At 37.1% G+C, this 27,582-nt stretch overlaps 1 protein-coding gene across 4 annotated transcripts in view; it reads right to left on the reverse strand.

The window, feature by feature from the left end:
* The window catches only part of LOC107553728 (disheveled-associated activator of morphogenesis 2-like), an 81,237-nt gene continuing 53,655 nt past the window's right edge, over positions 1-27,582 (reverse strand). For 3 of the 4 annotated variants that reach the window (XM_016236040.1, XM_016236041.1, XM_016236043.1), the window contains 21 exons: positions 23,637-23,970; positions 21,805-21,915; positions 21,622-21,725; positions 21,455-21,521; positions 21,170-21,287; positions 20,601-20,739; positions 17,434-17,492; positions 17,175-17,359; positions 16,621-16,929; positions 16,348-16,455; positions 15,267-15,296; positions 11,775-11,881; positions 10,920-11,004; positions 10,705-10,811; positions 9,885-9,973; positions 7,843-8,011; positions 7,276-7,383; positions 7,109-7,169; positions 6,381-6,512; positions 4,321-4,491; positions 1-3,374 (listed from right to left, as the gene is read on the reverse strand). In XM_016236040.1, the coding sequence (XP_016091526.1) occupies positions 3,159-3,374; positions 4,321-4,491; positions 6,381-6,512; positions 7,109-7,169; positions 7,276-7,383; positions 7,843-8,011; positions 9,885-9,973; positions 10,705-10,811; positions 10,920-11,004; positions 11,775-11,881; positions 15,267-15,296; positions 16,348-16,455; positions 16,621-16,929; positions 17,175-17,359; positions 17,434-17,492; positions 20,601-20,739; positions 21,170-21,287; positions 21,455-21,521; positions 21,622-21,725; positions 21,805-21,915; positions 23,637-23,970 (2,809 nt within the window). In that variant the 3' untranslated portion in view covers positions 1-3,158. The remainder of the gene's footprint in view (positions 3,375-4,320; positions 4,492-6,380; positions 6,513-7,108; positions 7,170-7,275; positions 7,384-7,842; positions 8,012-9,884; positions 9,974-10,704; positions 10,812-10,919; positions 11,005-11,774; positions 11,882-15,266; positions 15,297-16,347; positions 16,456-16,620; positions 16,930-17,174; positions 17,360-17,433; positions 17,493-20,600; positions 20,740-21,169; positions 21,288-21,454; positions 21,522-21,621; positions 21,726-21,804; positions 21,916-23,636; positions 23,971-27,582) is intronic. The other variant, XM_016236042.1, reaches the window with a different exon arrangement.

Raw genomic sequence — 27,582 nt, forward strand, 5'->3', positions numbered from 1 at the left:
AAATGACTATGATGGTGTACAAAATATTTTGAGAACTATACATCTATTATGTGAGGCCCTTATCAAATCAACCTTTAAAATGGTGCACTTGGCACAAATACAACCTGTCTAAATCATAGGTGGAGCATTCCATGAACACATTCAAAGTGTGATGCTTTTCTTGTCACAGATAATAATACACCAATATATTATCAGAGAACCACTCCTATGCCCCACTCGAGCCAATAGGGAAAACATCAAGTCCCAAACAGAAGTGGGAGGCAAAACATATTTCAAAATATCTAAAATATAAAAGTGAATTTAGGCAGTTGGCATGGTGCTTTCAGATGCAGTCTTATATATTTATCTTGTATAATGTACCAAAGATAATCAGTTTTCTTTACCATTCAAACTACAGTTCATATCTTATCTATATTCAATCCACAATAATCAAAGAGCTGGAAAAGACAGTTTTATAAAACAATGGAACATAGATTAGTGGGTAAATGTACATCTAATCTATGTAGGCCTGATTCCTTAACTAAAAAAATACACTTAGATTTTTTTTTTCTTTTCTTTTTTTTCAGCCTTTGGCTCCTCTGGTTTGTGATGCAGGAAAAAGTATGTCCTACAAAAAAGTGCATTAAGCAACTAGCTACATATTTTCCTTTCTGTTTTGGACAATCAATCACCAGATATACATAACAAATACAAATAATAACACTGAATATTTTAATACTCTTGTGAAGCTTAAAAGGCAGAACACCAAGGTTGTTCTGTGGAACAATGTAACTTCTAACAGTACCACTCTTCTCATGACAAGAATGACAGAGATGTAAAGGAAATGAAAATAAATAGCCCCAGATTTAATTTGGCAAGAGGCAAGTTGCATTATTATTATTTTTTTTAGTACTTAATGAATGTTTTATTATAAAATTGTCTAACAAAGTGTATATCTTCTCTTCTGTTGGGTCATATTCATTTTGGTGCACAAAGAACAGTTAATTGTGCAAACCCACATTCCTAATTCTACATGATCTCCAATTAAGCAGCTCAAGACTAGGGCTTTGCCATACGATCTAATAAGAGCCTCTATGGGGAATCCTTAGGAAATGCAATCAAACTAATTACAAATGCTCAGATTTAAGTGGCCAATAATTGTATTTTTCTAAATGTCCCAGACAAAACTCTCTGCTCTTTTCAGGTCAAACCTGGAACGAACCGTCTGTTGTACAAAAATACTAACTTGTAATAAGCAATCTCAAGCCATTAGTCACGAAAAAGTGACAATACAGATAGGACTACAAATACTATTTTTGGTATTAAAATAAGTACACAAACATAAATATACAACTTTCAATCTTGAAACATCTAAATAAGTACACATGAGCTGATACAGGTGAGAAAGGAGAGAATGTCTGCACTGGCCCATTGTTATGGCACTTGTAAGCTAAGTTTTAAAACTTGTGTATTTTTGGACTGTTAATAAATGATCTTACTGGCTCAAAGAAATATAGATATACCACAAGCCCTGCACTCACAGACACTCTTCTTGTTCCTTAAGCAAGGTCAGAAGGGGCAGAGCTGTACCCACAAAAATGGACAAATAGCACCATGCGTGTCCATATTTAACTTTTATCTCTTAAAAGATAAACACAATCACCTTATACAGAACTCCAACTGTGACCCCATATGGACAGAGGACACAGGAGGCCTCAGACTGCTGCAATGTAACCTGCATGTTGTGATGAAAACAGTATTCTTACAGGGTGGGGGTAGGGGGTATACATTTTTTGTCAATCCATAATCACCATCTCACTGGAATCTACATTTCCCCTTCAAATGTTTGCATTCATTGCCTTCATATGTCTATTTCCATATCAGAGGCCTCTTGTGTTCTCTAACACCATTTTCTCTGCCACACCATGCCAGCTACAAGGTCATTGTATGCACATCTGCAACCTTTGTCCTGACTACAGCTACTTAATATACAGGTAAAAAAAAAAAAAAAACGAACAAATAAGAAAACCAAAGTGGGTTACATAATGTTGACCTTGAGAACAAAGTCTAAAATTCAGTGGATCTCTACAAATCGATTCTAGAGACAACTTTTTTACATACCTGGGTACCTAGCGTTTCTTTATACACATTTAGATAGTAAAATATGTAAGACATTATTTTGTTAAATATTATTATCAAGGCCCAAAGGTTCAATATGTTAACCTGAAGAAGTGATGAAGACACATGGTAGTACCTGCTCATAGATAAAGGCTTTTTTAAACAGAATTTCATGGTCCCTTCTTTCCTAGAATGCTACTTCAGGTCATATGGATGAAAGGTGCAGTTGTATATGACAGATGAGAATATTATAAAGTATAACAATCCAACGGGTTCATTTAATTTCTGCAATTAAATACACTCAGCGTATTTTCATATTCTTTGTATGTCTTTGTGAAAGTGCTCTTCTCTCTCATCAGTATCTCCGTACAGGAGGTAGTCCTTGGAATGCCGTTAATGTATAGAGGCACTTGGGGGAAGGGGTATCCCAACCTGTAAGGCTGTATCAACAGTGTCATAATTGCCTGTGTGGTAATTCCAACATCCAGGACTGAACAATATTTTATTTTTTTCCTTCATTTTCAGGTTTAGGAAGCACCAGCTGCATCTTTTAAATCCAAAAGCAAAGTTGGATCGGAAGATTAGAGGTACCAAATTGCTCAATCTCCTAAAATTAGAGCATGAAAATGGGCGGCAGAGAAAGGACAAAAACCTTTGCAGGTTAGAAGGATAACCATATGGATTCTACAAGTGACTCAGATGATATCTACCTCTTATGACTTATTGTGAGACCTCGCAGCACCAGACTGAACAGCTCTTCCAAACTGAAACTCAGGTTGTGCATTTCGCCACAAATAAACAAGAGTAAGAGATCAGTGTGAGTGACTACATATCAAGAAGGAGGAACAAGCAGAAACAAGAAGAAAGAGATTGCAGGGCATCCTTCTCATCTGTGGATAAACCAGACGATCTTACAGTGAGCCTGTCCATCTTTGAGCTTGTCCGTTATTACTGGTCTGAGCAAAAAAGAAAATAGAGGGCAGTGTATGGCATTTCAAGAGAGTTCCCTGTCAGTCTGTAAATATAAAAATCTGAACTCCTTCTGACTGTATTCACTGAGGTCAATAGTTCACCTTGGTGACTGGTCTTTCACGACCCCCACAATCTGCCAGCTGGTTGACAGAGCGCTTGCGGTTGTGTTTAAGTTTAGAGTCCTTGTCGAAGACTTCACCTGAGCGAAGCGCCGATACAAGATCATCAAACTCCCCCACCTCCTCTGACACACTGCCTCCGGTGCTTTTCTTTGCTCGTCTTTCTCGCTCCCGCTGGTCCTTCAGCTGGGATAGATAAATGAACAGAGATGTACATTTAAAATAGCCATGAAAATACAGAGTAGCAGCATCATAGTCTTTTTAGTATAGCCTATATAAACACATATGATATTATTATTTCCTCTGTCCAATGTAAAAAATGATTTGAAGTAGCTTTAAGTCCAACTAAACATTTAATAGAGGTCAATCTTGAAAATGTCCTACAATAACAGCATCACAATGCAGAAGGGCCCTAGCAGAGCTGTTTTGAGGTGATTCATGGTCTCATGAGTGATTACAGTGACCCCAGTGCATTTGGAGTCGTGCTACAAATTACTCCAAGACCTGTCAACTTCACTTATGGAATGTTTTCCCTCAAGGTCCCTCAAACCTCAACATAAGATATACAGCACAAGTGAGAATTTGTTTGTTGAAATGCATTAACTTCATGTACATGGCAAAGTGACAAAGCTGTGCATTTTCTTCTCCTGATAATTATGATTTATTAGATAATGCATCGAGTGTACATTTACATGTAAACATTACAAAAATTAAATTTTTGTTTTGAACACTGGCTTTGACACATCCAGTTTAGACAGCCTGTTGGAGTGTCTGCACAGCCTTTAAAAGGACCCCAGCATTAAGAATGAGTAGATTTTTAACAAGGTTCTGAGTTGAGGATGTTAGAAATCGAGAGACAATGTCGTGAAGGATCTGAAAAATAAATGTTTTCCAAAGATGAAGGAATGGAAACTACTGGAAGTGACAGCAGGTCCATCACAAGGTGTAAATTAAAAGAATAATTTATGTAAATTCTGGTTAACAGATAATTGATACATTAATGAATAGAGACCACAAAGACAGAACAACCTCCAAGCAAGTGTGAAATTATTCAAAAGTGTAACATTATTGGTGGATCCTGTAAGCATCTGTGTGTGTTCTGTGTGCATTTCTGTTTTAGGAAAAGATGTACCATGGCCTCCATGCGCATTCTCCTCTCTTCCTCCTCTTTGCGTCGCTGCATGTTCTCCAGGTCGTGTCGGGCCTCGCTGAACGACTGCAGGAAGATGTCAAATATTCCAAAAAACTCATCCGGTTGCATGCAACCTTCCTCTTCTCCAAAATGCTTCAGAGACTTAGAAAACTGGATTGAAGAGGAAAGAGAGGAGAGTGATAATGTAATAGGTCATGCCGGGTTTGATGACCATATGCCCTATGGACAGAAATATGAATCCTGTTCACTGTGAAAGCCCAGAAATCACAAACCCATCACTTGGGAAGTAAGCTTGCAATAATCTTTCAGAACCGATATGGTAGTCATTAGGGGTCTTTGTTTTGTTTTGGAACAAATATTTCAAAGATGTTTTGATCTCTACTTAAAAATGGACTGCTGGAACTACATAATCAAATTGTAGACAGATGCTGTGGCTGAACGTTTGTGGCAAACTAAATGTACATACGCAAAAAGTGCATCCACTTTTACTGTGGTTTGGCATACCAAGGTGCCAAAGGTCTTTGCTCCAAAAGCCATTTGAAGGTCTGTCTGCCAAGAGAGTATATACTGGGTCTTCACCCACAGTAGATTTGCCATGGGGAACTAATTTGTCTCAATTCTAACTGGCATCTCTATCATTGTGATTCTGGCCAAGTTTTTTGTCTCAGTTCAATGGAGCAGCTAATTATCTCATAAGAGACACTATTCCATGTGAAGTCAAAACCGTTCTTTTTTTATTGTGAAACTGAAACAATAATTCTGCTTTCCAGCACTGAGCTTTAGATTTTCATAGATCTCCCATTTTGAGGGCATATGCAGTCCTGCGACTATGGAAAGAATCTTAAAATCTCAAATTAAAATCTCAACCTTTAGGTTGTGAGTGCCCCAACAACTACTGTACAAGCCATCAGAGAGATCTGTCTCTTCAACATCTCAGTGTTGACAATACTCTACCATTGTTCTCAGCCATAATGTTTGTGTTCATTTTGGCCCACCTCAGACTACAGAATCACTTACAGGAGATGGAATTCTGACCCATCGAGGACAGCAGGAAGAGGTAGATCTGTCTGGAAAGCACAGGAAGACCTTTGTGTCCAAATAACTCAGAGCTTCAAGGTCAGCCATTACTTGTGAAGTCTCTCCGAACTTTTATGGCTTTACTAAGTAAATAATTTGGATAACAGTGGACTGGGTTAAATTGACGGTTCTGTTCTGGGGACTGGAGCTCGGATAAAGATTCTGTCAGTCCACCCAGTGACCAAAACATATCCCTACACACACTTTCCACCACCACAGAAAAGCCCACTAACACACTCACAAACACACATGGACAAATCCCAAATGTATTCCCTATGGCTTTCAGAATGGTTCTCTCATGTATTTGAGAGTTGGGGACATACCACAGCGGGGGTGGAGTTGAGACCAAGCCACATTTCAAAAGAAATAAATCTCCTCAAACCCTTGAGTAAAAACCCTGAGAAATTTAGGATCGGCTGCCGGGATTCCTCGGGATGTTTAAGTCATCATGCCGAGCCAGGAAGGGTACACAAAGCCCTCTCTTTTCTCTGTCTTTTTCGTTCTTTCTCACTCACTCCCTATTCCTTCTTCCTTCTAAGATGTCAGGCTCCGGCCCATGCACAGGGTTGGCAGAGCTCAAAGCGATAAACAAGGGGGGACGGGAAGGCCTGCTGGGCTCCTCCAGAAAGGGCCTATCCTTCCATGATTCTCTATAAAAGCCCAGCTCCACTCTACAACCCTCTACTGTGACCCACTCAAAGACCCTGTTCTACCCTTAACAATAACTCTAAGGTCATATTGGAGAAAACATTTTCAGCCCTAGGCACTGAGCCAGGCCTCTTGTTTTCTCTCTCGCTGCCAAAGAACCATTGTGCGATTTTATCTAGCTAAAATAAAACCTTTCTTTTGGAATGTGGAATGAAAATGAATGTGCCAATAGCTTTATTAGGTTGGGTATTTAAGGATGGAGGTTAAAAAGTAAGATTGATTATTGTGACTGAATAATTAAGTGAAGATGTTACCTTATCTTTGGCTTCAGTGAGTAGTTCCTCAAGTTCAGAGAAGCTGAAGCTAGCAACTGTGATGAAGTCACTGACCACTGGGACAAACTTGTCTCCCCAGTCACATGCTCGGCTCTGCTGGTATCGTAACTCCTGATGTAAACAATACAATTTTGATTCAATCGGAATTTATCCTTTTTTGTTGCTCCTAATTAAATCTGACTACAGGTGTTTTTTTTGTTTGTTTTTTTTGTTTTTTACTGATAAACTTTCTAGGAAGTTGTAGGAACTGTAAGGTTTTGAAATTAGAATTGAATAGAATTTAAAAATTTGAATTTTATATTCTTTATATTCCTATACTCTTTTATATTCCTATTTTTCACTGTTTTTTAGGACTAGTGTGACAAAGACCAAAAAGTGTACTGTTATCATGCCAAACATTTATTATAATGCAATGATTTTGGAGGTTTCACTGAATGCAACTATATTTATCGCAAGTGTCCAAACATAAGTAAATTTGTGGGTGAACTATATTCACCCATTATCCACAAAAGTTGTTTGTATAAAGCTTCTTTACTAACAGAAAAAATAAGTAGCTGACAAACTGCTGTCAAAGAGTGTTGCAACAGTGAAACATTTTTTAAAAAAAAAATTAAATATATATATAATAAAGGGGTATGTCAGTAATGTTTCAGGGTACCTCTGATGAGAACGCTTTAAGTTGAAGAAATAAATGATGAATGACTCACCGCCTCCAGAGCTTTCAGGCCGCTCCTAATGATGAACACTTCCTTCTCCAGCTCAGCCAGACTGTGAGAGTAAAAATAAGACAACTGAGATACAAAACAGCCTAGGCCTATCAAAAACAATAGTACATACTATATTTATGCTCAACAGAATGCAGTGCGTGGCTCACTTGACTTTGGCAGCTTCTGGTATAGAGGCCAAGTCCTGTTGAATATTTAGGATGTCAGGGTAATTTTTCTCAAAGATCATGATCAGGTAATGCAACATGGTGATGTTCCTGTAGAAAATGCATAAAGAATTATTAATTTATTTCAAGTTTAAAGCAAAGAAATGAAAAACAGATTTACCAGTGTTATTAACCACATTTAGTGATTGTCATACCATAATGTAAACTCAATATCATTCATCAACAAATCCTTTTTTTAAACACTGAATGGATGCTTTGAATTTTTAAGAGATCTGATGCAATTTATGCTAATAAACTTGTGGAAACAGAACTGCAATTATTTTATTAGAAGAAAAAAAGAAAAAAAACAATGCCTTATGTGAACATTTTTAAGTGACAACTAGAATTTACTAATAATAAATAAAGTTGACTGATTACACCAATTCTGTAAATTGCATTTAACATCTCAATGGTAGCAGTGGAAAGTCTAATAGATGCATTGACTGAAAACAGTGACATTAGATATGCATTCAGATGAACAAGCTAAAAACCTCTTCATTGACCTCTGACCTGTCTATACTTGACTTGGTGTCTATGATCTTGTTGAGGCTGGACACTTTGAAACCATATGCGTTGCCCCTCTGTCCTTTGTTCATGAAGTTCCCGAATGCCAAAACCACTTCCAGAACCTGTGTCAGGTGCTTACTTCTCATCACCTCACGAGACGCACACAGAATAGCTAAAGATAGAAGAAAAGATATCAAAGATATTACTGTAGCCTCCATGATGTCTATATAATACTGACATATTTATTATCAGGTAATATGGACAACATGAACTTCTTTCACAGACTTAACTGGAATTTGTTGAATATTAAGTGTTTATCATTTCTGGATTAAATATTCATAAGTTAGGTCATAAACAGGCTCAGCAGATTTATGCAGAATTCACCAAAGCTTTTATATCTATATATATATATATATATATATATTGGCTAATTTGATTGTGCTTTTAGCTACCAATAAGAGTGTAGTACCCTCAGCTTTGTTTTTTACCACACGTAATTCCATTGCACAGAATGTGCAGAAAATGTGGGAAAAGGCAGCAGATTCTGCCTGGGCCCAGTCATAAGCTCATTTCTGATCAACTGAAAAATGGTAAAAAGAAGTTTGCCAGAGGATAACATATCGAAACCAAATTATTCTGTATGAGGGACCAAAAGGCAATTGTAATCATTTCATGATCAACACGATTCACTATACAAGATCAGTACCCACAGTAATGTCAGCATGAATGAGCAAACAAATAAAATTATTATTTTTTTAAATAATCTTTTCTCCCAGTTCCAGTTTACACAAATGAATTACACAGCCCAGTGTAAAACCCTATGTTTTCCAAAAAGTCCAAATTACTAAATAATACTGGTACTAAACTGATGTTTATCCTCACTTTTTTGTTTTTGTGAGTGGGGTGAACTAGTCTTAACTCCAGTTTTGCCTCAGTTCCCATCATAGAGCCACAGTACTGCAGTCGCTCCAGCGGGAACAAGAAAGAGTGTGCAACTTTGATGCCTGTCCACAATTTTACAGCTGCCAGTTTCCCACAAAAAGCGTTTTCCCGAAGGGTCTTAGCCAAAGTTAGACTTCCTTTGCCTCGATGTTAAAACATTTAAAATGCCTTCCTGTTGACACGATTTAATGTGCAAGGGTGGGCCAGAGAAGTCCTTCATTTGTTTTGTCTGTGTTGATGGCACCCATTCTTTCTGCTCAATAAAGCTTAATTAGACACTGCTATCAACTTAGCGTCTTACTCCTTGTGCTTGGACTTATAACTGTAGACATGACATGGCATTGTCAAATTAGGGAAACTATGTCATATTAGCACCCTTAATGTTTACCTTTGTAATTGTTTTTCACCTTAGGTTGTGTAAATTTGTAATTAGTCAATATTAGAGATCAGTGTATGTACTGAGAAATTTGAGGATATGCAAGGTGTTAGTGATCTTTTCAGCTATTTCAATTCCAGTCTGTTTTTCACACAAAGCTAATGTATGGCTATGTATCACATTATGGAAAAGAGCAGCATGAACAATCTTCAAAGCATCTCCTGTGTTTCACAGAGGAAAGGAAATCTTTTTTTATGACATTAGGTAGATCAAATGATGACTACTGTATGTTTGTTTTTAGTTGATCTGTCCCTTAAAGGGTAGCTAAGATCATCATTAATGTGCAGGGACAGGTCTTTAACCAGAATTTGGGCAGGCTTATGGTTATCTGAAGTACTATGCAAGAACATGCATGCCATGACTCTTTCTTGTAAAAAAGCTTGAAACTCTGAAGAAAAAAGCAGCGTTTATGAGAACGACTCTCCCCTCTCAACATGTGCCAGCTTTCCAAAACAGCCTCCGTGGAAACTCTGTTCTTTATTTGAACTGGAGATGAATTCAAGTATAAAAGCCACACACACTCACAAACATACCTGACTCATGCTCTAATATCCACTTCTTCCAAATCACATTTATACAGCCGTTTCTGGCCTCTATCACTTCAATATGAGCCTGTGTTAATTTGCAAAGAAACACCTCCAGTAACATTCCTTCTAAACCTACCAACCTTCAACCTTTGGTTTTATTTCTGCTAGGCGCTCTGCAAACTTCTTTTTGAAGAAAAGAGACTGGATCCTCTGTTGATAGTGGTCGATTCTGATAGAGAAAAAAAGTCAAAATTATTCAGTTTTAGTCACTGGGTTGAATCTTACAAAATGCCACATTTCCTCCCAAAATGGACATAAAGACATATTAGTTATACCCCCCCCCCCAAGTTTATTTTACTTGTATGTACTTACTAAAATAACTATATACAGACCTTGAACCAAAACCTTCAACCTAACATTATTTCTAACCATATTAATTACAAGTAGTTATCTTACATTACTCAGCATTTTCTTCTGTGAAAAACGTATTTTACAAAGTATGCAGACATAGCTGTGGGTGCTTAGCCAGTGCAAGTACTTTTGTTTGGTTATTAGCTATTAGATATGCAAGTATGACTCTGTGCATTGTTGCTTTATAAAATGTAGATTTATGCAAGTATGCATGCTTGTCAAAGATGGCTGCATTCATGCTCTTGCGTAAAGTACGTTTCTGGCCTCATGATAAATGGTGACTTTGGGATTTCTAGATACCACAGATTTTTGCAGAGTCCTGTTTCTTTGGAGGTAAAATATGCTGAAGAAATGTAAATGACTGCCAATCCTGGTTTGTTGCCTGTTGTGTAATTAACGCAATTTAGTATTAAATCTTCTGATCAAGAACTTTCAATAGTATTATTCTTCACTCATCCAAAGTAGATTTTTTAATTATTTCTGAAGTCATAAATAATTGTGCTCATTTATCAAATGCATTTAATCTAAGATTCAATTATTTCGCAGTACCTGCTCATCTCAAACAGGAAGCGGTCAGCCCGGGCCATACGCTCAAGCTCATGTTTGTGTTCCTCCAGAAGGTCAATATCACTTTTCTCAGGAACAAACTTCAGCAGCTGTGAATACATGTACCCATAGAGAGTGTTTACTCGTATATAATAAAAGTACTAATTAAAAACATTGTAGTTATATATTTCTTGATGAAACCATTGGATAGCCCTCACCTGCTCTAACATGTCTTTAGCCAGCTCCTCCCTCTCATCCATCTCCAGAATGGCTCTCTTTATCTCTTCATTGCTCATTTTTAACCTATATGGACAGAAATGTTTTTTGTTAATTATGTAAAATGTTAATATTTAACATGTTATTAAGAAAGTAGAAACACCTGATCTGTCTCTCCTTTCAGATTCAGATTATTTTTATGTGACTAAAAAAAGTTGTGACCAGGTATTACATAATTAGCCAACCATTTAAAAAATATTTTTTCACAAATTTTTACATTTTGGGCTTCATTAGAAGCGTAGCATCAGTTTTCCGGAATAACTGATAGGTTGACTTTATACATCAATGCTGACTCAGGACAAGTACATACTTGGAAAGCAGGATGACACAGTTTTGGGCCCTCCGTCCATCAATAACAGACAGCTCTTTGACTTTGCGTGAGCTCAGATAAAGGTCATCCATTGATCCTGTTTCTTTCTGCAGAAAAGGAGAAAATGGTTTGGATTCGTTTTCGTTATAATTACAATAATGAATGAGTATTATGAAGTATTTTTGAATGACAATTTTTAATTTACAGATAGCAAAAAGTAACTTATAATGTGGGATTGTGCTTTGGCATATTTAACATGTTATTAAGAAAGTAGAAACACCTGATCTGTCTCTCCTTTCAGATTCAGATTATTTTTATGTGACTAAAAAAAGTTGTGACCAGGTATTACATAATTAGCCAACCATTTTAAAAATATTTTTTCACAAATTTTTACATTTTGGGCTTCATTAGAAGCGTAGCATCAGTTTTCCGGAATAACTGATAGGTTGACTTTATACATCAATGCTGACTCAGGACAAGTACATACTTGGAAAGCAGGATGACACAGTTTTGGGCCCTCCGTCCATCAATAACAGACAGCTCTTTGACTTTGCGTGAGCTCAGATAAAGGTCATCCATTGATCCTGTTTCTTTCTGCAGAAAAGGAGAAAATGGTTTGGATTCGTTTTCGTTATAATTACAATAATGAATGAGTATTATGAAGTATTTTTGAATGACAATTTTTAATTTACAGATAGCAAAAAGTAACTTATAATGTGGGATTGTGCTTTGGCTTGTATTTAGGCAAAGGTTGACATTTTATTTATGAATCAACCAAAGCTTAGGACAATGATTTCATTGCTGTTTTGAATAAACAATGAACTATTTTTTTGTCTTTCAAACCAGTTTTTCTAATCTGAATGAATCAGTAAAAATAAAACATACAAAATATTCCTAACTTTCTATATGTCTCTCAAAAGGCCAGTATTCAGAACAGCGTGTCAAAAATAATCATGCAGCTGAAACACCAAAGATGCTTAAAAGAAGCTTGACTGTTTCACCGAGAACAGTCGTCTATTTATAGGTCCGGACCGTTTCCTGTGCTGTGAATGTTCGATGAGGTTACATGGGTCATGTAACTCCACATTGGTCCAAAGAAAGCACACTTCTTACACACCCCTGCAGCTCTCTCTGAGCAGTAACATGAAGAATGCGGGACAGGTGAAAGGTCGTTACTTTCCACAACATGCCTCATCTACATTTTAGTCATCTGTGTATTAATGTTCAGTAATTAATTCAGTAAGTAGACACATTAGTGATAATTACAGTTATTCAGCCAATTACTGTTCTATCACAGTAGTTTAGCCATTTAAAAAATAAATAAATAAACACACCAATTATTCACTCCAGGCATTTGAGAAGAAAGATAATTATACTACTGCAAGATGAGGCTGGATGTGAAAACTAGATCTCTAAAATACTTAAAGGAACAGTTCCCTCAAAAATTTAAATTCCATTGTCATTTTAACCCCATGCTGCTCCAAACTTGCTCCTTTCCATACATCGAAATTATACCGTGATCAGGGGCTGTCAAGACTAATAAGGTATCACTATATCCTAATCCTACCTAATATGTCATAACTGAATATAAGCAAACATACTTTTACAGTGCTTCTTTGTCATTTTTGGATATTGACAGTACCAGATTCCATTCATCATAATTGTACGGAAATTAGCTATATAACATTCTCCCTAACATCTCATTTTGTTTTGTCAAAGACACAAGTCACCTAGAGAACAACATGTGGGTGAGAAAACTATGACAGAATTTTCAAGTGTGGATTAACTATTCTTTTAAGATTTTAGTTCAGACTTTTCCATCACCTGTCACATTAATTCAGATTTCCTTTGGTTACAGTGGCCAAAATAGCTGTAATAGACAGCATGTAATAAGACGGTGAATGTAGGGTTGGTAATTGCCTGGGGCTTGGGGCAAAAATGCAACCAAATTGTACAAAAATGCCCCCCAAATTCAAGACAAGGGGTCAAAAATTGAAAATGATTTTTTTTTAATGTTTTTTTACATTATAGTCAATCCCACACATTTCTGTTGGCTTGTAAATGCATTGGCCAATCTGAGGCTGAATTCTCCACTCTCTTGAATTCTCTCATCATAAACAAAAAAGTTCAGATATTACATTAGTAACAGAGATTCACTGTGCAGTGTAAACAGCTTCAGTGATTGTAACAGGAGTTTCTGCAAGTCTGCATAACTTGCACTAGACTGTCATTAAACACTTCAGTGATCATTCTTTATATGCTTAAATTTCTGTATATAATTTATTCCCAGTTTGAATAACCATTCTGTTTATCATGCTATTAAAATATCCAATGTGAAGTCTTAATATTCTGCTGTGTAAAAAGCAATAAACTAATTCACAAATGGTTCCATGCTTGTTATGACTGTGTAGCCATAACAGGACAGTTTCCTTAAACACAGAAACATTTTTATTAATTCTATTAATCAGCATTAAAAATAATTATTACAATATCAAGAACAATATTTGACAATAGTGAGTTTGTCATATTGCAGTCCAACCCTGTAATTAGTTTTTTTTTTTTTTACAGCTTACAGTGCATCTCAATAAATTAGAATGTCGTGAAAAAGTTCAATTATTTCAGTAATTCAACTCAAATTGTGAAACTTGTGTATTAAAGAAATTCAATGCACACCGACTGAAGTAGTTTAAATCATTGGTTCTTTTAATTGTGATGATTTTGGCTCACATTTAACAAAAAACCACCAATCCACACTCTCAACAAATTGGTGACATGCCAATCAGCTAATCAATTCAAAACGTTTCCTGAGCCTTCAAAATGGTCTCTCAGTTTGGTTCACTAGGCTACACAATCATGGGGAAGACTGCTGATCTGACAGTTGTCCAGAAGACAATCACTGACACCCTTCACAAGGAGGGTAAGCCACAAACATTCATTGCCAAAGAAGCTGGCTGTTCACAGAGTGCTGTATCCAAGCATGTTAACAGAAAGTTGAGTGGAAGGAAAAAGTGTGGAAGAAATTTTGGAGCACTTCATGCTTCATTCTGCTGACCAGCATTTTGAAGATGCTGATTTAATTTCCTAGCAGGATTTGGCACCTGCCCACACTGCCAAAAGCACCAAAAGTTGGTTAAATGACCATGGTGTTGGTGTGCTTGACTGGCCAGCAAGCTCACCAGACCTGAACCCCATAGAGAATCTATGGGGTATTGTCAAGAGGAAAATGAGAAACAAGAGACCAAAAAAAATGCAGATGAGCTGAAGGCCACTGTCAAAGAAACCTGGGCTTCCATACCACCTCAGCAGTGCCACAAACTGATCACCTCCATGCCACGCCGAATTGAGGCAGTAATTAAAGCAAAAGGAGCCCCTACCAAGTATTGAGTACATGTACAGTAAATTAACATACTTTCCAGAAGGCCAACAATTCACTTTTCATTCATTCTAATTTGTTGAGATAGTGAATTGGTGGGTTTTTGTTAAATGTGAGCCAAAATCATCACAATTAAAAGAACCAAAGACTTAAACTACTTCAGTCTGTGTGCATTGAATTTATTTAATACACGAGTTTCACAATTTGAGTTTAATTACCGAAATAAATGAACTTTTCCATGACATTCTAATTTATTGAGATGCACCTGTATATACTTCATGTAGGCTATTAGATTATGTAATTTTGTAAATACATGTACTCAGCTTTGAGAAGAATTAACAGTCTGTGTCAATAAATCTAAATGACAGGTTTAGATTTATTTTTACAGTTTTTGTTCCACCATTGCATGTATGGGTTTTTGTTGATGTTAATAAAATTGTATTGGTAAGAGTCTGTAGTATTCTGATTGATTGAATTAGTCAAATTTAAGCATTTTACATAAAAGACAACACAGATACAACATAGCAAATATTGCTGCTTAATAGAAACGTTCATTTCTGACCCCGTTCTGGCAGTAAAGTAGCTTTAATTGGACCAATCACTCACCTGCTTGAATGATTGGTTAGTGAGCAGCTCCTGGCCAGTCAGTGGTACAGCAGCAGAGAAAAAAAAACAAGAAACATTGGAAGACATGCAGAAATTAACAACTCAAGCGGCAGAACTACAGCAGAAGACTCAGCCAGAGCTGACTACAGCAAACATTCTCACAGGCCCCAGAATCGCTTGCTTTCTGACTTTTGTTGACATTGGGCCTGAGAGCATATCTGCAGCATTTCTGCTCTAAATGCACTAACATACTACTTCATGCTTAAAGCACAGACGCATCTATTACAAGCCATTTAGCAAAGAATAGTTGCTTTAGCCACTGCTGTAATGCCCGAGGTTCCAAATACTCTCTCTCCCTCTTTCTCTCTCACGCACACACACACACAGACACGTTAACTTACAGTAGCTATCTAAATGGGGACATTACATAGACTTATATTGTTTTTATATACAGATAGTTATAAATTTTTTAACCTAACCCCACCCCTACTCCTACCCCTCACAGAAAACTTTCTGCATTTTTACAATTTCAAAAAAACTTTGTTTACTTTATTTTTATACCAGTTTTACAAATGAGGACGTCCCCAAATTGAGGTTTTTGGCGATTTTGTCAGGTTTTGCTCACTTTTGGGTACATATTTGTCCCCAAAATATGGTTAAGTAGGCACACACACACACACACACACACACACATGGTTTACAATCCTTGTGGGGACTGTCCATAAGCATAATGGTTTTTATACTGTACAAACCATATATTCTATCATTCTACACCAACCCTACACCTAAACCTACCCATCACAGAAAACTTTCTACATTTTTACATTCTTAAAATAATCATTCTGCATGATTTATAAGTGTGTTTACCCATGGGGACCTCAATTTAGAGTTGGTGTGTATTCAGTCCCCCCACCCCACACACACACATTTCACAAACATAAATAAGAATATCAGTACAGCTGTTATTTCAGAACATCATTGCAGAAGTTATTTTAGAAATATCTAATATTGAATGCGAAAATTATTTGTTTGGTATTTAAGCACAGCTGAGATGTAACTCTTGTGTGCCACATTTGCATACTTGCTGCCTCTGGTAAGCTGAAAACATCTTCTCAATGTCCTTTAGGTCAAGAATTTTAAAGGTCCTTCTGTCATCAATCTCATACCAGATCGTACCAGTGATCTTGTTCTAAAAATCGGGAAATCAGGAAAGATGACTGCAATTAAGGGTTAGTCTCAGAAAATAAAAAAATAAATGACCTAATCTCAGAAAGTATAACTTTGCATTAACTATGAGGAATTTTAATACCGCAAGTACCACCAAATAAATAAATTAAAATAAAAACTGACTCACCTCTCCCAGTTTGGACCAGTTAAAGGATTTTAGTGGTTGTGAAGGTTGTGGGATGCTCTTTGTGCGTAGGCTGGTTGTGGAGCTAATGGAAGCAGATCCAGGTGGAGGTGGAATCCCAGAAAAGATGGGCGGGGCCCCAGGTGGGGCTGGAGGACCCCCCGGGGGAGGTGGAGGAGGTGGTGGGTGTGGGCTGGAAAAAGCAATAGGTGGAGGAGGAGGAGGGAAGTTATCCATCATCATAGGTGGTGGAGGCGGAGCCATCGGGCTCCCAGGAAGCGGAGGGGGAATGTGTAAATGAACTCCACCATTCTTAAAGTGAAAAAGATCAAATAATTTGCATAAAATATGTTAGACAAAGTTTCTGCAATGTATAAACCATCACATATAACTCATGCTTAACCAAAACAGCTTCTCCTCAAGCATCTCTTACTAAACAACACAATAAAAACATCAACATAGAAGTTCTAATATTATTGTGCAATTGTTCTACTTTCTGAGATCAAAGTAAATCATAAAACTACAGCAAACTAGAAATGAACAGATGGTGAACTCACTGAAATGTTGCTAATGTGGGAGGACAGGTCTAATACATGCTCCCTGGCAGAGCGCAACTCCACTCCTTCTTTCTGCAGTTTGTCCTTCATCTTGTTGAGTGTCTTCATCATATCATCCTTCTCTTGTGTCTTGGTCTCACACTCTCTTTCTTTCCTTTCCAGCCGAGCCATCAGCTCTACATGCTCTAAAAAACACATGTGCATTATCATTACATAAGGTCACCCAGGCTCAGCTATGCAAGTCAGTGTGCACTCTTACCTTTTCTGAACTTTTCTGCTTGATCTCGCCACTGTTTGACTTCATTCTCATTGACAAGCCTGTAGACAGAATGAAGTCTCATTAAGTTGAGCTCAACTGCACAGGGTTATCAAATTAATTTTGCCCTTTTTTCTACACTTACCTCAGTCATTATCTATTTATATTACTGTTTGTTATTTGTCAACTGTTACCAAAAACCAACATTAAAGACACCATGAAAATGTCCTTTTTAGAATGTTAGCTTTTATGAGACCAAACAGATTTATGAATCTTCTTGTCCACAGAGGTGTATATCATTTTTGTCCAATAAAATACTCTCCAGAATGTCCCTCTTAATTATAAATACTACCTTTTTTCAACTAGTAATAATAAGTGCCAAATTATGGCTCATCAGTTTATTTTCGAAAACATCAACTGATTACAAATGGCAAATGGGTAGAACTTATTCATTTTGAAGTAGCCTTCATTGGTCACATCCATGGTACAAGCTGTCAAGTATGGGTTTGCTATGTGGTTTGTAGTCTGGCTGTGAAACAGACGCAACATACAAAAGAAAACTGGTCATCAAGCCAATTCATGGGGTCTTTAAACCAAAGGGGGCACTGTTAAACCAAAGCAATGACATTAAGTTGGGGAAGATTTCCTTAACATATTTATAACTTTTTTTTAATAAAAGGTGTTAGTTTAGTCTGGTTGTGAATCGTTTTGTAAGTGGACACTGTTTGAGGTTTAAGGGAGGATCTAGTAAAGAAATCTAAAGTGACACCTTGACATGCGTTGCTTTCCATAGCTGCAGAAAGAGGGAAATGAAATACAGATACAGTAATATTTACTGCCAGCACTGGAGAATACAATGAAATATATATATGAATAATAAGAACACAGGAAAAGAGGATAAAGATGCAGTTTCCACTCAAGCTGTTAACATACTGTAGAGGATTTATTGCACTATATTTAAAAATACTTTTTATTTCAAAAACCAAGTTTGATTCGTTTGTAGGCAGACTGACATTATTGGGGTAAAACAATAAATTGCTTGCTACCATCCAACACTGGAAATAAAAATTCCATTATTTTATCTGTTCGTTTGGACAACTTGCTCCTAAACTGGTTAACGAAACATAATTGCCCAAGATGTCTTAAATGCAACCAGTATATTACAGCTCTGTTTCACTAAGGTAATTTTTTTGCAACTGGAAAGAGTTAAACATTATGGGTAAGCATGAGCAGATTTGCTAGTAGCAGGTTCCCTGTGCTTACACATTCCAATGCCACCTTAAACATCTTCTGGTGGTGGCACACTGGTGGAAATAGAGCACATGGATGTCCATAAACGTTTATCTGGACTGTGTGTAGATGGAAGCGGGACAAGGAATACAAAAAGCAAATAAATAAGAGATGTGAAAATGTGAGGCAAGTAAATTGATAACCAGCAAATGTGAGGACAAAGAGATACTAAGAAAGGAGAAAACATGCAGAGAAAGCATGGTTGTATGGGTTTGTTCCTCCTCGGCTAGGGGTGGGCGATATGGCAGAACTATCACGATTCACGATTTTATCACGATTCTTTGTCATGTTGGTTTTTCTATTTTGCAAGCTGTTTGAGCATTACAGCCAAACTAATTTCCCTATTATAAAGACAAAGCCTTTCAAGGTAACAAAATATGAACAAGTATGGCGGATATTTAGGCCAAAGTGGGTGAAGATAAAAAAATCTTTGTCATTATTTTATCTTTGTTATTAAAAAATGAGAACAAAGATTCACATTACAAATACACATAATATACAAATAAAATAGTGTTTTATTTTCAGGTAGGCTACAATAGGTGTATTTAGCAGGAGCATTCAAAAAAAAATTATGAACAAATATAAAAATAAAACACTAAATACACTGATTCCTATTAAAGCAACTATATTAAAGTTTTTCAGTCAAGAGTATTGAATGATTTTTCTCTTTGTGTTTGGTGTTTTATTAACATTAAAGGAATAATTCACCCCAAAATTAAAATAGGCTAGTGTTTTATTTTTATACCTTCATTTACTCACTCAAAAGTTGGTTTAAACCTGAATGAGTTTCCTTCTTCTGCTAAACATAAACGCTATTTTGAAGAAGCTGGAAAACCAAACAGTTGCTGGTATTTGCCCTAGTATTTTTTTTCCTACTATCAAAGTCAGTGTGGACCAGCAACTGTTTGGTTACCCGGATTCTTCAAAATATCTTCTTTTGTGTTCAGCACAAGAAATAAATTAATATAGGTTTGGGACAACATGTGAGTGAATAAATAATGACAGAAATTAAGTTTTAGAGTGAACTATCCCTTTAATTACAGTCGGCAGCATGTTCAGTACTGTCCCTTTAAGACATGCACGCATCTAATATACAGGCACACATCCGTTGTTTACTTTCATTTTAGACATAACCAACTGAGTCTATACATAAACCGTGTGTGTTTTGACAGTATTAGCACAAAACATAACTTAGTTCAGTAATCAGGCACTGTTTGACGGGCTTTTTCGTTTTCGTGTGCACGCTTTGGGTGTGCTCAGAAAAACGCCTGTCAGAACAGCACACGAATGAAATTTTAACAAGGCTTTAAAGCAGATGCAAAAAAATTACTTTTGTGATTGTGAATAAGTGCAATAGTAACTCTACCGCTGAGTTAACACTGATGTTAATGTATGTCGCGTTGTACAGTATATTGATTCGGCGGCACCAGAACGGCAGCTGATAGAATATGCGCTGTAGCACGATACAACGATATTTCTTCAAAAGCAGAACGTGGAGACATTTTTATAGTCCACGATCAAAAATCTTCATATCACACACCCCTACCCTCGGCAGAAATCGCGGACCGGTGGCAGACTGGACTGCAAGGGCACTTTAGCGTCGGACCTGAAAGGGGCAGGGGCTCGAACCCCCCGGCTCCCCACCAGTGCACGCCACTGGCTTTGTGATTCAATGAGTACAAAACATTTTAGAATCCCTACAGCGGGCAGTGAGCTTTGATCTTTAAAAGAACTAAAGATAATCCAGGACTTTATCATTGCCTTTTGGCTTAAAAATATTACTCTACTCTAATAAAGTTAACTTTTCATGAGCAGTATTATTATTTGAACATTTGATGGTTAAAATCATGTGCACAGTGTGTTTTGAGTTGGGCACTTACATTCTAATGATGTTCTTAACGTTGAAATTGTCCAGGGGTGAAACATCTGGATTTTCTCCCTTCTCATCTTGTAGAACAATTTGCTGAAGGATGCGGTCTAAAAGTTGCCATTGCTGTATACTGCCTGCACCACGTTTATCTGAAAACATTTTACAAAGTCATAAACAAGCCTTTTTTGGGATATGATGTCATGGTAATGCCATGCTTTTCTGGACATGTAACATGATATTTAAATGGTATTCTTGGAGCATGTACATATCATATGAATATGAGAATTCCTTAGTCCCACGCATCTATAAAAGTAATACAGTTTTACAATGTGATACCATCACTTCATTAGCTGGGAAATGCAGGGATGGTTATAATTAAATACAAAGCAAATGATACAAAACACAAACATATATAGTAGGCACTGTTCCAAACTTAGTAAGCTGCCTACAAAGAAAGCATTTCAATTTTCAAGGCATCACAGGCATGCCCCAAGCACAAAGAGAATTCCAAACACAAATTATTCCAAAAATTAAAAGGTATATTTTGAATGGGTCAAATGGAAGAGTTCAAATCCTCACATGGCATTTGGAGGCAGTGCTTTAAGATAGATAGAAGGTGGGGGTAGGCATCTGTGTTGCTCAGTTTCTTCTTGATCAGCTCAAACATCTGTCCAGCACTCTTGGTGTCCACGTGTGTCTGGACAAAAAAAGTTCATTCATTTTTTTCCAGTTAGGACACACATGAAGCCAGGAGCCTTATAAACAAATCTAATAATACCAAGCTGTTCTGTATATAATAAATGCTCTGTAAATTTAAGGACATGATATGAAAAAAGGCATGTGCAAATAGGTAAAAGATCTTACAGTGTCAAAGCATTTGGCCAGTTCTAACTCATCCTCATTCCGCACCATCTCAAAAAAGTCCAGATGTCTGAAACAAACAAACACAGCCTTTCTATTAGAAGCAACAGTATGATGCATTTACTGATTGTTAGGTGGAGAGGAGCACCATTTGAACTGGTGTTCTGTACCTGTCGAGCGTGGCATTATCATGTGCTCTCAGCTTCTCGATGACTGGCTGAATTCCTAACATCAGAAACTCATACCTAAGATGAAGGCGAAACTCTAGACTGTCCTTTGAGAGAAACAAAGGAAATCATCATGTTAATAGTGTATATATGTCATATAATTTATAAGTTCTGTCATCAGCTGACCTCTCCAACTCCAGCATTCAGCACAGCGTTTATGAATGACATGATGGCTGTCTTCAGATTTACTTCATCCCTGTAGTGTCCTGTGCTTCTGTCCAGCTCGTTCAAAAGAGACTGAGTAAAAATACAAAAATATCTAATTAAATACAATTAATCTAATTAAGATAGATTTTTTCCCCCACCAAATATCAGTTTTTTTTCAATTAGAGTATTGCATTATTATCTAAGCAACATGTTACAAGTAAATGTTTAATGCAAGCACTGTAAAGTTGTATTTTTGTGTGTACAAGTAAAGAGAGTTATTTGTCTGATTTGTGTGAATGACTCCTAATAAAGTTGCCCATGTAAAGTGTTTTAATTTTTGAGATTCCATGGTGTTTAGAATACTGCTTCCGTAGTAGATAGCAAGACAACTCATAAGCTGATGTATAATGCGAAATGTCTGACTGCTGATCCCTGTAAAGTCCTTTTTTTTTTTTACTGTTCAATTGCTTTACTACTCGGGTTTTCATGGATGGTCCATCTATGATTTTCTATTTACCTAATAGACCGATAAGGACAATAAATGACAAATTCTCATCACAGTCCCTATTTTAAAGTCAGTGCAAACAGGTGGGAATGTTCTCTGTTCTTTCTCTGGAATGGGTTGCTAATGTCTGCTTATGGTGCTTATTGTGTCAAGAGTGCTCAGAGATCTATTGGGTCACTAGGAATCAACCATGCTTAAAAGATGAGATTCCATGGTGTTTAGAATACTGCTTCCGTAGTAGATAGCAAGACAACTCATAAGCTGATGTATAATGCGAAATGTCTGACTGCTGATCCCTGTAAAGTTCTTTTTTTTTTTTTACTGTTCAATTGCTTTACTACTGGGGTTTTCATGGATGGTCCATCTATGATTTTCTATTTACCTAATAGACCGATAAGGACAATAAATGACAAATTCTCATCACAGTCCCTATTTTAAAGTCAGTGCAAACAGGTGGGAATGTTCTCTGTTCTTTCTCTGGAATGGGTTGCTAATGTCTGCTTATGGTGCTTATTGTGTCAAGAGTGCTCAGAGATCTATTGGGTCACTAGGAATCAACCATGCTTAAAAGGCTAATATTTCAAACACTGGCATTTGTTGTTGCCAGGCATGTCAACTACACTTGAATAAACACATAGTAAAGACAAATCACCCTACATATGTTGCATAAGATGAGGCCTCCACAGTTCTGCGGTTAAAATTACCATGTCTCCTGAGAGGTTTTAAAAAATGCTGAAATGTCAGAATCCACAATGACTCCCAAAACTCCAGCCCACAATTTGACACTCTCCTATTTCTGCCATCACCTTTTTTCAGTTTAAAAGTAATTAAAATGTTAGAAAATGCATTAATAAAACAATAAGCTACAAAAGGAGTGATTTAACTTTAGTTAGTGATCTTAGCACAGTTACTGTACCGTGTTGTAAGGTGTAAGAATCTGAGAAAATATCTATAATGCATGATTTTGAGTACTCTGTACAGTTATACTGTAAATGTTAAACAGAGGAATATGACATAAAATGCCAATGTTAAATAAGCTGACCGATCTAACCCTTCCACACTGTAATACTGTTCATTAGCCTAACAGCAGGCTAAGTTTACCACTTTACCACTATTACACTCTATGGCAAATTTGACTGATGTACCATCACAGGTATGCACATATTATTTGACACATCCTGTCAGATTATAGAGCTAGAATTACCCATATTATTGTACCACCCTCAAAGAAAATGAGTTTTCTAATGAAATTTCGTGCTCAATTCCTTTTCTACGGTTGCAAAACTCTCAATAAAAACAATTTTACCTGGAAGCGAGTCCTCTCTGCAGCATACTTCTGGTAGTGTACCATTGCCTGTAATACTTTCTTATGCCCGTCGGGCACCAAGCAAACAGCACCCAGAATCTCCAACACAGCCACTTTGGTCTTGATGTTGTCCTGGCGGAGGCTTTGGGAAATAATGTTGATGCTCTGGGGGTGGGCCAGTACATGGGCACGGCCCTGGGAGTTGTTCATCAAGGCTTTGATGCAGCCGATGATGGATGTATGTATGCGGCTCTCTGAGGTTTCATAGTCCATGCTCTTCAGGAAGTTTAGAAGACACGTCAAGCCATCCAACTCGATGAAGCGTGTCACAAACCTGAAGGGAGAGTCAAAGGTTTTGTGAGGTAGATTTTTTCCAATGCCTAGAATGTCAGGAAACATAACTATCATTGCCACACTGTTCTCAAAAACATGAACAGCACACTGATCCAACAAAACTCACCTTTAGAACAGGGCCTTAACTAGGAAAGCACCTTTGCGATCTCATGGTCTTTTACACAATGAGACATGAATTATATAAATAAAATTGTGTCAGTTGAATACAAATGATCTTAGGAAGTACTTGGTAAAAACCAGAAGGGACTATCTTTAAAACTGCAGAAATCTTGGGAAAAGTCACAGATGGCTTCTTTATATACTCAACTGCACAAATAAATAAGACATAAAACTGTATAATGAACAAGTCAAGCATAAAAACCTGTCAATGCAGAATGAGCATGTATCCACACATTCATCATATTGAGCTAAACCAGGGACTCATTATTCAGATTAATTAAGGTCAAGCATGTCATTAGCCCCTTCTCAAGATTGGCCAATCAAGTGACAACGTGTTTCTACATTCCTGCTCTTTATGTGAATTTCCATGTTAATCTATTACAGAGACTGTACTGACAACAGAGGTAGATGGTGGTGGTTGAGGGACAGACACTTATCGTCTGTAATCATAATAGATTCATTGTTTTCAAATCAATGCTTGCCAAGTTGAAGTGAGATGCACGTGTTTCATTGCCAGCGGATGCCAAGAATACCACGCATCTCCCTTTACCTAGAATAAATCAGTTCTGTTATTATCCCATATAGTGTGGCTCCTCGTCTCCTGCAAACTTGATCAAACCTTAGTTCCAAAGCAGACATGGCTCTCCTGGCATGGCTTAGTGATCTTTGGGTGACCTGTAATCTTTGAGAGCAATGTACACATGAGATCATAGCTGGCCCACAGTTGTTTGACTTCTCCTCACCTCACCACTACTGTCTGGATTAGCCCCTTATCCAATTTCCACATTAAATTTATGCTAAGAGTTCACAGACCGTTTCATGGTTAGGCCATATTTTGCTACTCCAGTTTTTTTACAGTACATAAAGGGCTTATTGTAAATAGATTACTTAATTTGTCATCTTACTCCAAACATTTTTACCAAAAGTTTCATGGTACATCCATTATTGTTGTATTCTTTGAAATACCTGGGAAAACTATTTAAATAGCAGGGAATATAAATATTGTACAGGTGCATCTCAATAAATTAGAATGTCGTGAAAAAGTTGTGAAACTCGTGTATTAAATAAATTCAGTAAACACAAACTGAAGTAGCTTAAGTCTTTGGTTCTTTTAATTGTGATGATTTTGGCTCACATTTAACAAAAACCCTCCAATTCACTATCTCAACTAATTAGAATACTTCATAAATATACATAAGAATACTAATTTTTTGTGAATCGTTGGCCTTCTGGAAAGTATGTTCATTTACTGTACATGTACTCAATACTTGGTAGGGGCTCCTTTTGCTTTAATTACTGCCTCAATTCGGTGTGGCATGGAGGTGATCAGTTTGTGGCACTGCTGAGGTGGTATGGAAGCCCAGGTTTCTTTGACAGTGGCCTTCAGCTCATCTGCATTTTTTGGTCTCTTGTTTCTCATTTTCCTCTTGACAATCCACTTTCAGGTCGGGTGAGTTTGCTAGCCAATCAAGCACACCAACACCATGGTCATTTAACCAACTTTTGGTGCTTTTGGCAGTGTGGGCAGGTGCCAAATCCTGCTGGAAAATGAAATCAGCATCTTCAAAAAGCTGGTCATCAGAAGGAAGCATGAAGTGCTCCAAAATTTCTTGGTAAACAGGTGCAGTGACGTTGGCATATTCTAATTTGTTGAGATAGTGAATTGGAGGGTTTTTGTTAAATGTGAGCCAAAATTATCACAATTAAAAGAACCAAAGACTTAAACTACTTCAGTCTGTGTGCATTGAATTTATTTAATACACGAGTTTCACAATTTGAGTTGAATTACTTAAATAAATGAACTTTTCCACAACATTCTAATTTATTGAGATGCACCTGTATATATTTAATACCATGGAGTTATAAAGGGTCATTTGAAATGTATACAATATGGCTCTCCTCAGTCCGAAATGATGTTTGCAATCATTAATCTCACATTTATCAATAGTTCATGAAACAGTGATTCTCCCAGATCTCATTCAAACACACGTACATGCTTTCATTGTGGTCTCAAATTTTAAATATTAATAAAACCTTTCTTGATGATGCTATTACCTTATTTCTTTGTTCTTTCATTTCATGATTCTAGATTAAAATTTCACATGAACTTTTATTCATATTATTCCAGTGTGGAAAATACTCTCTTCTGACCTGACACTCTTTTTCAGCCAAGAAACTCACATTCCGGAACAGGGTTTGAATAATACATCCATGGTGGCAAGCAAGGCTGCTTACATAAAAAGTGGGTGTTAAGTCATAATATGTGTGATCTGTTCTGGGGCTTTTACTTGAATATTCTGTCTCAACTTTTGTAGAACACTGTCTTTGCTGCATAAAATCCACATTTGTTTATTGAGGTGCTGTTTCCTGATTCCTTGAAGAGGTCAGCTAGTTCCAGTCCCACATCTGATAATTCCATTATGAACCCCTGAACACAGTCTCTGTGACCCTGTGCATTCATTAGCATTTTCCTGTGCTGTGGAGGTGCAGATGTTAGTGAAGCAGGACTTACTGCTCAGGGTCTCAGCGATACTTTAGGGAGTCCAGTCAAACTCTACTTAAGAGCACAATTTTAAACAACAGTAGTTGATCCAAAGTGTTTTACTATGAGAAATATTAGAATTGATATGTATTAGTAGCAATTAATATAATTATAGAATATATATGATAGTAAAATAAATAAGTGCATAAATCATGATTTCAAGGACCTTACTAGAAAGGAAGTGTTTTACTTTTGCTACAGATCTAAGTTGGAAGTAGCCACTCTTTATTCAAGCATTTACATGCTTGTCAGATTGGAGCAGAGGATCAAGATAAACTGCAAGATTTTTTGCGTGACTGTGTAGGTTGTTACTTAAGGAGCCAAACTGTCTTTTAATGGAGTCATTAGTGGCATCAGGACCTAGCAGAAGCACTTCAGTTTTAATTTCATTCATGGAAGATAGAGTTGGAGATCAACAGCATAACAATTATACGTAATGTTTTTCTTTTTTTCTGTTTTTGAAAAACAGAACCTAAGTGAAGCAATGGTGTTATAAATTGTGGTCTCAAAGCATGTAGAGGGAAAACTAAAGAGGCCCCAGAATGGATACCTGCGGAACAACACAAGAGACTGGAGCTGATGGTGAAGTAAATGACCCAATACAATATTAACATGACGTGACATGTGGCCAAGTATGGTGACCCATACTCAGAATTAGTGCTCTGCATTTAACCCATCGTAACACACACACTGTGAACACACACCCGGAGCAGTGGGCAGCCATTTATGCTGGGGAGCAGTCATATTGAAAGTGGGAGAGAGCGCTGTACATTCACTCCCCCCCCACCTACAATCCCTGCCGGTACGACACTTGAACCCGCAACCTTTGGGTTACGAGTCCGACTCTCTAACCATTAGGCCATGACTTCCCCACAGTGACAGTCCAACCCT

This window comes from Sinocyclocheilus grahami, unplaced genomic scaffold (assembly GCF_001515645.1).
Source record: "Sinocyclocheilus grahami isolate Dianchi unplaced genomic scaffold, SAMN03320097.WGS_v1.1 scaffold479.1, whole genome shotgun sequence".
NCBI lineage: Eukaryota > Metazoa > Chordata > Actinopteri > Cypriniformes > Cyprinidae > Sinocyclocheilus > Sinocyclocheilus grahami.